The 10626-nt window shown below is 32.4% G+C and overlaps 1 protein-coding gene and 1 long non-coding RNA gene across 9 annotated transcripts in view; both read left to right on the forward strand.

Annotated features, from left to right (window-relative positions):
* Positions 1–3273: 3273 nt before the first annotated feature.
* LOC140823667 (nascent polypeptide-associated complex subunit beta-like) lies at positions 3274–5455 on the forward strand. Its single transcript, XM_073185122.1, has 6 exons — positions 3274–3430; positions 4097–4164; positions 4375–4523; positions 4620–4676; positions 4939–4977; positions 5062–5455. Exons 2-6 carry the CDS (start codon positions 4097–4099, stop codon positions 5235–5237), a joined length of 489 nt encoding a protein of 162 aa, XP_073041223.1. The 5' UTR covers positions 3274–3430; the 3' UTR covers positions 5238–5455.
* A 2590-nt stretch (positions 5456–8045) lies between these two features.
* The window catches only part of LOC140823669 (uncharacterized), a 7630-nt gene continuing 5049 nt past the window's right edge, over positions 8046–10626 (forward strand). For 5 of the 8 annotated variants that reach the window (XR_012116254.1, XR_012116258.1, XR_012116253.1 and 2 more), the window contains exon 1: positions 8046–8367. This is a non-coding gene — a long non-coding RNA (uncharacterized lncRNA). The remainder of the gene's footprint in view (positions 8368–10626) is intronic. The other 3 variants (XR_012116257.1, XR_012116260.1, XR_012116256.1) reach the window with 1 other exon arrangement.

Genomic DNA, 10626 nt, shown 5'->3' on the forward strand with positions numbered 1-10626 from the left:
TTTAATAACTTGAGCTTTGTCTGATTCAAACATCTCATCCTCTGCATAACAAATTATGATTATGTATCCATATAAATATCATGTACTGGTAAAGAACGTTGATAATATCAGCGGGTTTGCACTGGTTAGCCACGAAAAGCTGCAAGATGGACTAATTAATCCAGTTAACATGATGTAAATTTTTGTTATAATGTGGCAGAAGTTATTATATCATGGACAATCAAGATGAGAAGGTTATTATATCTACATATGACCCTGTTGCTACTAAAGATGTGTGGGGTGCTATGGGTACAATTCCAGGGTTGACAATAGATGAGAAGGTTTTTGCAGCTGACAAGTTAGTGGAGAATCCAAAGAAATTGGCTTTTTTTTTCAGTTTACCCGACGAGGCTCGACACTCCTTGGTCAAGCAACTCTTAAAAAAAGAGTGAGTATGATATCTACAACATGGTTGAAAACAATGATTTATTTTGTTGACTGTGAGCTTTTTCATGGATTTGTCATACTATATTCCGTACTTTGGTTTTATTTTTTTTAATATGCGATGGTTTTAATTTGCCTTTGTTGTTTGGTATCTCTTTGTGTCAATATTTTAAATACATTTAAGTTAATGTTTATTATATATATATATATATATATATATATATATATATATATATATATATATATATATATATATATATATATATATTATAGCATAATTTGGTGTGGACAATGAATTTTTTTATTGTTTTCTAAATTCTCTCATTTTTTAAAGGAAATAAAGATGAATAATTATTTTTAAAATTGTTTAAAATTATTCATCATTTATGATTTTATTTTATTTATTTCTAATATATATTTTTAATAATTTTTTTAATATAATCAAGATTTTAAAAAAATAATAATAAGAATTGAGACATGCAATTACAAGATATTGATAACAAAATATAAGTTTTTAAAGTAGGGTTAATTTTGTCATTACAATTCATATATAAATTTAATCACTCATGTTAAAATCATACCAAACATTCAACATATTATCTTATCATTATATTTATCCTTGATTTATCCTTATACTATATATCCCTTACTTATCCTATCCTATGTACCAAACTGTACCTTATAGTGTATTTTATCCTTAAATAAAAATTATCACACCTAATAGAAAGGATATTTTATCCTTCTAAACAAGTATTTATCAAGGGCCCATGAAATTATCATGAGCTTTTTAAAAATGTACCAAACATGGGATAAGGAGGATTATTTATCAATCACTCCCTTATCTCATGTACCAAACTATACCTTAATTTCACCACACTGATTATAATAATATAACATAAATAAGAATTTTATTCTCTAAATTGATTAATATTTTGTTCCGGTGTGTCAGTCCATTTGGTATTTTTGACGATTTAAATCAATTTTTCATGAGATAGTCAATAATAACATCGCATACATCAGTGTCATATTGATTCTATATCAGCACTACATAGAGGTTATGCTAGAAAAAAACTAAAATTACGAAAAAAACAAAGATGACAGACTAAAACTAAATAGATGATTAAAATCACGAAAAAAATTATATGATAAAACACGACTTTTTCTACACTGCTATTATATCATATTCGAATATGATATTTAGATCGATATATACAATATCAAAATCATAAGTCACATATAAAGAAATTTTAAACGACTTATATATCTTTGACTCGTACATATACGAAGTTATGCAAAAAATCTATAGCTAAAACTATTGTGTTTGAAGAATTGAACCGATTGATTTCCATTAAACTAAAAATTATGTGATTTAGTTTTTTTTATATAAAAAATTTGTGACTTTAAAGATGATCATTTTACAATTTTTTGTTATTTTTTTTTTTAAATTTTTAAATCCTTTTGTCTATTACATGTGCACGGATATGGTGCTTAAATTAAATTAAATCTTCCACAACATTTATTGCATTTATGTCATATATATCTAATTTAAAATGATAATAAAAAGCTGTCAACTGTTTTCACCTCCTCTTGCAAACTGTGATGCGGTTTTTCTTTTCATTAAATTCCATAACTTCCATTTTCACGTTTTGTTTTATTTTTGACAAAAACTTGTGTGAGACAGTCTCACGGGTCGTATTTTGTGAGACATCTATCTTATTTGGGTCATCAATGAAAAAATATTACTTTTTATACTAAAAGTATTACTTTTTATTGTGAATATTGGTACGGTTGACCTGTCTCACAGATAAAAATTTGTGAAATCTTCTCACAAGCGACTTACTCTTTATTGTTTTATTCTTCTTCTGTACTTGGTTTTTAAAATATTGAAATACACGCAAAAAATTCAATTAGATAATATGCGTAAAATTTTTGTATCCACGTTAACGTGTGCCACTGTTAGTCTATTTCCACTATATATATGTATATATATAAGTCCTAGTTTGGTACATGAGATAAGAGAGATTGATAAATAATCCTCCTTATCCCATATTTGGTACTTTTTTAAAAAGTTCATGATAATATCATGGGCCCTTGATAAATAATTTTTTAGAAAGATAAATATCCCTAATAGAATGTGTGATAATTTTAATTTAATGATAAAATACACTACAAATGACTTAATTACCCTCAAATAAATAGTTTATTTATCAAATAAATAGTTTATAAATAGTTTAATACTCTAGAAATTAAAATCAAATAAATAGTTTATTTATTTTTATATATTATATAATATGATAATTATATAAATAAATTCGAGATAATTATATAAATAATTTTTATAAATCTCAATAAAATTATTAGTATCACTCGATTAACCTTAAAAATTGATATTTGACTTGACTCACAAAATCAAGGGCTCAATTATCATATTATATAATATATAAAATTAGGTAAAAATAAATAAATAATGCAAGTACTATCGGCACATGAACATATAAAAAATATGAACTCAAGCAACAACTTTGAAATTATAAAATTTATTGTGATAAGGTTAATTTTGTCATTACAATCTAATATATAAATTTAATCACTATTATTAAAATCATACTAAACATTAAATATAATATCCTACATCTTATTTATCTTTAACTTATTCTTATATTATATATCACATGTTTATCCTATCATGTGTACCAAATTATGATTAGAGAATAAATAGGGGGAAAAAGAAAAGGAAAGAAAAATAACAATCGAGATCGGGCCCGAGCTAACATCTTACTTAGTCAATGGGCTTCCGCTGTCCATTTTATACACCGGGCCTCGTGAAAAAACCCACCCGGGTAGAAGAAATTAGAATGACGTCAATACCCCTTCCACTTTTACAAATTGCAATCTGACACTAGGGTTTTTATTTTATTCGTTTCCGTATCAGTCGCGTTCACCTCCCATATCTTCTTTCTTCGTCGATTTGCCTCCACAGCTGAGAGTTCAATTACCGCGGGCAGAGGTAATTTTCTTGGAATTACGACTAGAGGCATCGGTTTTCGTTTGAAATCCTGATTGATGATATCATTCGTGTGAAGGGATGTTTAATTATGAAAATTTCAGCTTACTAGGTTTTGAATTTCATTGTATTGGTCTACTTGTTTTTTGTTGATTTTTTTTTGGATATAAATCAGGTTATTTGTATTGTTACGCCAAATTACAATTGATGGGTTTCGTGTAGTTTTCAGAAACATTGTTTTATTGTAATTTTCGGGAGCGTGCCTGATTGGTTTCTTGAGGATTTTTCATCGGACTGTAATTCTTGGTGTGCTATGACTGTGGTATGTGCTTATGCTTGTGCCAAGGTCTACAAATGAGTTTTTCTGTCGCAGCGCACTGTGAAATTTGGGGCTGAGGGCTTTCTTTTGCTGTTGTAATTGTTTCTAGTAGGGTGTGAATATGACCAGTTTTATGTTAGCCAGTATTCAATATGGGTCACTCTTTAGTAGCTGCCTGCTAGTGCTGTAGGAAAGTTGCCTTCTTATGGGTGTACACCAGTTAAGATCTTTCGAAATATCTGTTTTCCTTGAGTAATTTTCATATCGGGAGGAAGCATCTCTGAAAGTCTTTGTGGCACATCATAAATTATTGGTGTTGCCATTCAACATTTAGTCCGGTTTCTTTTCAGATGAATGTGGATAAGTTAAAGAAGATGGCTGGTTCAGTCCGCACTGGTGGGAAGGGCACCGTGAGAAGGTATATCTCTTTTGTTGTATTTTAGACTGATGTTTTTAACGATGAGACAACTAAGTGTCGGTAAAAGAAGAGTTATTCTCATTGAACAGAACCACCTTATGTTGTATTACATGGTGCAGACTTGAGAGTATAGAATATTTTCTTCTGAGAGTAGAATGTAAGGAAACTTTTTAGTTTTAAGGTGTGATAGATGTTTATCTTCCATTGCAGAAAGAAGAAGGCAGTTCACAAAACAACCACCACAGATGATAAAAGACTTCAAAGCACCTTGAAGAGAATAGGAGTTAATGCAATACCTGCAATTGAGGAAGTCAATATCTTCAAGGAGGATGTAGTAATTCAGTTCACCAATCCTAAAGGTGTGAATTGCTTTAATGAATTTTCAATATAGGCCACTGTACAGTTATCTCTCACTTCCCTTTTTTCTTTCTTAATATTGTTTCTTTGTTACTCAGTTCAAGCATCTATTGCTGCCAACACTTGGGTTGTTAGTGGTTCTCCTCAGACCAAGAGTATGTTTTTCTTTATGTTCTTCAAAAATTTGAAGTGGCTGTTTAGTTCCTTCCTTTTGACAGTGATTTTGTATTTTCTTTTTGGTGATTTTATAATTTTCCTTTCTAATATCTAAAGATTTTATCTGAATATTCCCTACTCCTACATGGATGTTGGCTGTTCTGTACCGATATTAGATTGTGTTTTTGGCAAGAACATGGGACTGCTTGATTGAATGGTGTTGCTTTTGTTTTAATTTTCGACGGTGCTGCTTTTGTTCAGAATTGCAAGACATTCTTCCACAGATAATCCACCAATTGGGTAAGTGTTGCCTGTGGTATTTTGTTGTCCAATGTGATGTAAATGTCATAGTCTCAGAAAATTGTTTACCTGAAAAACTTTCAGGTCCCGATAACTTGGAGAACTTGAAGAAATTGGCAGAGCAGTTTCAGAAGCAAGTTCCTGCTGCTGGCACAGGTGCAGCTGCTACCAGAATAATAGAGGACAACGACGATGACGTGCCTGACCTTGTTCCAGGTGAAACATTTGAGGCCGCAGCAGAGGAGAGCCATGCTTCTTAAGGATTCTCTCCCGGATTTTGTGTCATTTGCCTATATGTTTGACGTTTTCATATTCGTGTCATTTCCATAACAGGATGTTGGTATTTAAATGCTTCAGTCACTAACTCTTGCTTCGCTGATGTTTTATCTGCTATACGTGAATTATAAGCGATTGTGGCAACTCACTGAAGCTTAGTGTGATTTAATTGATGTCCTTTACAAGTTGATAGCCTTCTACAGTCGCTGGGTTTTTATTATTATTAATTTTTTTTTAAAATGAATTTCAAAACTAATTTGGCTGGTGGAGTACTGCAAGACGCTACTAGCAGTAGCGGACACTAGGAGCTGGCAGTGTCTGTTGGAGTGACAGCGGACACTGCACTTTGTTAGTGTTGTAGCTCTCCCGGTCTCCCTGCATTCAAAGCCGCGATGCCCGCAAGTCTCCCAATCCCCTTGCATTCAAAGCCGTAATTCCAGCAAAGATTGCTTCGTTTTCAGCCTGATTCTCGCGTCGAATAAGTTCGACACAGGATTCATGTGTTAAAGTTGTGTGAACTTCAAAATCTATAAAACTTTGTAAATACGAAGTATTTTTTTTTCCTCACAATTTCTAAATCTAACTTTCCTCACATTTGTTTTTTTTTACGCTTCTTCGGTCCAAAATTTTTCTATTAATTTTTAAATTTTTTTATCTATATCCGATCGGCCGAATATAGTATTTCTTATATCATATATGAGTATTACGATATATTAGTGCTTGTTCAAGTAGCACATTAAATGTTAGGAATCAATCTAATGAAGTTTACTATCAAGTTGTTTATAAAATATTCATTTATTGAGAGATCATCTTGACATGGAGTTCAAATTATTCTCGTCGATGGCGACATTTTATAGTTTATAATGCAATGTTTCAATATGCATATGTTGTATTTATACATGAAAACAAATCCAATTGATCATCATGTTGGTTTTGATGAACTCGAATCATATTTTCCACACATCTCCTATTCAGAGTTCAATAACCAATTCGATACTTCTTCATATAAGGGTTTTAATGAGTCAAAATCATATGTTGCACATGTTACCAAAGGACTAAACAATATATATTTGGTGCATGGAAGTTGATCATGAGATCAATATATCGTCAGTTTGTCAGGACTCTGCTGCATGTTGGCAGAATACGATACTAGGTTGGGACCTTTATGTGGGTGGAGCAAGTTGGAATCTAGAAGGCATAATTCGGCACCAAACAATGTTGGCTTAGGTAGGGAGGTTCGTTGTCCGGCTCTGACAATTAATGATGATGTTTTTAAGAGTGATACTGAACCGGAGATGTCAGATAGCTGCTATGAAGAAGAAGAAGAGTTTGAGTGTCCACGAATATGTGAACACACAAGAAAATCCCAGTGAGACGATTATTTCATTTTTTCAGTTTTATAAGTTTTGATGATTTTTGTTATTTTTTTTTAGTTTTTTTAAAAAAATATGTTGATAGGTTTTTTTTTAAAAAAGAATTAAGATTTTAAAAAAATATGTATACGTTAATTTTATACTCTCAAACTTTTTTAAAAAATATTAAATTTTAGTTGTTGATATACAAAAATATTGTATTTGAATTTTTAAAAAGTAAATCCATATTTTAGTATGGTATAAATTTCCAAAATACATAAATCTTAATTATGATATTTTAGTGAAATATATAATTTAAATAATACAATGATACAAAATGATATATTTTAGTATGATATAAATTACAGGAATTCAAGTATCAATCATCTTTTTTAAACATTAAATTTTAGTTGTTGATATGCAAAAATATTGTATTTGACTTTTTAAAAAGTAAAAACGATACAAATGACTTCCAATTTCAAATGCACGAACACTTCTTTTTCCATTTGAGTATTTCACTCCTCATATACAAGTATTGAATATGATGATGAACTTTATTTATAGAAACAAAAAAATGATGATATAATTAAAGTCTGAATAATTGAAGTCCACGAAACTTTCAACTTTGAGCACACAAAGTTGCAGCATTCACTAATAGCTATAGCGGACGCGGTAGCTAGATCCTACGAAATTGCAGGGTCTGTCACTATTAATAACGTTACCAAATCACGTTATTTTTTAAATGTATTTTTTTAAAAAATTAATAATAATAATAATAATAATAAAAAAATACAGTCGATGACTTCCTTTTGAAATCTATCTCATATTCTCTCTACAAAATTTACTCCATACGGGTTTTTATAAACATTTTTAATTCGATGTTTTTTTAAAAGAAAAAGATTAAGTTATCTCAATGCATTTCCATAATGTCATCTAATTTGTAATCTTATATCGACTACTAGTTCAAACTCTACAAAATATTACAATACATATTTAGTTATGAATATATTGTTATTGAGTGAGTCTCATGTGAGACCGTCTCACGGATCTTAAACTGTGAGAAGGGTACCTATCCATATTCACAATAAAAAGTAATACTTTTAGCATAAAAAGTCATACTTTTTCATGAATAACCCAAATAAGAGATCCATCTCACAAATACAACCCATGAGACCGTCTCACACAAGTTTTTGCCATTGTTATTATATACTAATTCGACACTAGTTAGATCTTTGTTCAACTTATTGTACTAGTTAGATCTTTGTTCAACTTATTGTACGAGGATTTTACTAAAAAAAATTTTTGAAAAAATATTTCTCTCTAACTTGAAAATTACAATATGTTACGCTTTTCAGTTAAATTTTTAAAGGTGCATTTGGAGCAATCATTTTTTGTGAAAAATGATGGAAAACATTTCCAAATATCGAATATCAAAAAAATTAATTATATTTTGGTCTTTTGTCACCTATGAGGGCAGCCATTGACTGCATTGTCGGAGGAGCCGAGGCGGGGTCGCGTGGCCTGCTACGGACGACCATTTGGGCCAACCGAACGATGAAAATCTCGTCACTATGTGCGCAGAGTTTTGAAGTTGGAATTTTTTTGCCGGCCATTTCTTTGGTCCATCAATTGCTTCTTACTTCTATACCTTTCTCCGCCACTCACATTCGCTTGATTTGCCTCCCAGCCTCCGGATATGTAAGCTTTCTTTCATAGTCACAGTTTAGGTGGAAATAATTTTTTGTGTTTTTGTTAACGTCCGGTTGTGTTAGGATCTTTGATAAAAGAAACTAAGAATGAGAACACTACAAGCTGGATTGAATGACCCACTTTTATTAATGATAACTTTGGCTTAAATAGCCATACAATGCAGAAACGAGAAAGCAACCCACTTAGCGTAAATAAAGCAAAGTGGTAACAGAAACTTGGAACAATTCAAATACATGTAGATGTCCCTAAAGACCAGGACTTTATTTTAACGGAAAACTTCAGTAAACTCTTTCATTTCCTCCCTTAAACTAAATGCTGTGAAACAATTAGTTTATACCAGAAATTTCACATACTCCCAACAGCTTTCGAAGCTTCTGAAAAACTTCAAGCTTCAATGGTTTGGTCATTATGTCTGCCACCTGATCCTGACTCCCACAATGAACTAATTCAATTGTTCCCTCCTTAGTAAGATTCCTTAAAAAATGAAACCTCACATCAATATGTTTGCTGCGACCATGCATAACAGGATTTTTAGAGAGTTTGATGGTTGAACTGTTGTCACACATCACAGTAATACAGTCTTCATCAGAATGTCCCAGCTCTTTCAAAATTCTCTTTATCCAGACTCCTTGACAAGCACAAACTGCAGCTGCTACAAACTCAGCTTCTGTGGTTGATAAAGTCACAATAGGCTGTTTTTTTGAACACCATGAAACAGCACTTGAACTCATTAAAAACACGTAACCAGATGTACTCTTCCTATCTTCCATATCTCCGGCGTAGTCGCTATCCGTAAACCCCAATAACTCACCATTTCCTCCTTTCCTATAATGAATTCCATAGTTCACAGTCCCTTTCAAGTATCGAAGTGCTCTCTTAGCTGCCTGTAGATGAATTTCCATTGGTTTTGCCATATATCTACTTATGAGACAAGTAATAAACATCATATCAGGTCTCGTGGCAGTGAGATACATCAAACTACCCACCAGCTGCTTGTAGTACGTCTCATCAACAGAGTCTCCATTTCCATCTCTGCTTATTTTGAAACCTGGAACTATTGGACTACCCACTGAATTACTTTCCATCATACCAAACCTTCTCAAAACCTCCAAGGCATATTTCCTTTGGCATATATAAATACCATCAGACTTTTGTAGCACCTCGATCCCAAGAAAAAACCTCATCTTCCCCAAGTCAGACATATCAAACTCTCTTAACATAGAGCTTTTAAATTCAGAAACCATAACATCATCATTACCAGTAAAAATTAAATCATCAACATAAAGACTTACAATGATAATTCTTCCTTCTTTGTTTCTCTTTGTGAATAATGTCTGCTCGCTATCGCACTTCTGAAATCCTTCATCAATGAAATGTGATTCGATTCGACTAAACCAAGCTCGTGGAGCTTGTTTTAATCCATACAAAGCTTTGTGTAACTTGTACACTAGATGCTCACTGCCTTTTTTTATATATCCTCTTGGTTGCTCTACATAGACATCTTCACTTAACTCACCATGGAGAAAAGCCGACTTGACATCCAGCTGAAAAATAGCCCAATTCTTCTGTGCAGCTAAGGCAATAATCATCCTTACTGTATCCATCCTTGCCACTGGTGCAAAAACCTCTGTATAGTCCACTCCATACTTCTGAGAATACCCTTTAGCAACCAAACGAGCTTTGTATTTTTCAATCTTTCCATGTTCATTGTATTTGGTTTTGTAAACCCACTTCACTCCTATTCTTTTGGCCCCAGCTGGCAGATCAGTGAGTGTCCATGTTTGGTTCTTTTCGATAGATTTGATTTCACTGTCCATCGCCAACCTCCAATTTGAACTTTTTACAGCTTCCTCAAAATACAATGGATCGGTTGACACCAGTAATGCCATATGAGCTTCAATCCTCAAATAGATCTTCACCACTAATATAATCATCCATCCACGTAGGAGGTTGCCTCTCACGAGATTGCCTCAACTCCCTCACTCTTTCTTCACCCTCACGAGAACCATCTTCCTCTTCTCTAATTCCCATATCACGATTAACTCCCATCTCTCCACCAGTATTTTCTCCATTCCCATTTTCACACACTACTTCTTCATTCTCACCATCACCATCACCATCACCCCATTCTAAGTCTACTGCTATTTGTTTTTCATAACTCACATCCCAATCCCATTGCTTTTCTTCTTCAAAAAGTACATCTCTACTCACAACAACTCTCTTCGCAACAGGATTGAATAGCCTGTAACCTTTTGATTCCTCACTAACTCCCAATAGCACACAAGTAATGCTTCTATTATCAAGTTTAGTC

Source organism: Primulina eburnea, chromosome 2 (assembly GCF_022965805.1).
Source record: "Primulina eburnea isolate SZY01 chromosome 2, ASM2296580v1, whole genome shotgun sequence".
NCBI classification, from domain to species: domain Eukaryota; kingdom Viridiplantae; phylum Streptophyta; class Magnoliopsida; order Lamiales; family Gesneriaceae; genus Primulina; species Primulina eburnea.

Bases quoted from the DNA above. Each gene is read 5' to 3' on its own strand.
- LOC140823667 (XM_073185122.1), top strand. From the start codon at position 4,097: ATGAATGTGGATAAGTTAAAGAAGATGGCTGGTTCAGTCCGCACTGGT. The intron at 4,165-4,374 runs GTATATCTCTTT...CTTCCATTGCAG, and splicing joins GGGAAGGGCACCGTGAGAAG to AAAGAAGAAGGCAGTTCACA. The intron at 4,524-4,619 runs GTGTGAATTGCT...TTTGTTACTCAG, and splicing joins TCAGTTCACCAATCCTAAAG to TTCAAGCATCTATTGCTGCC.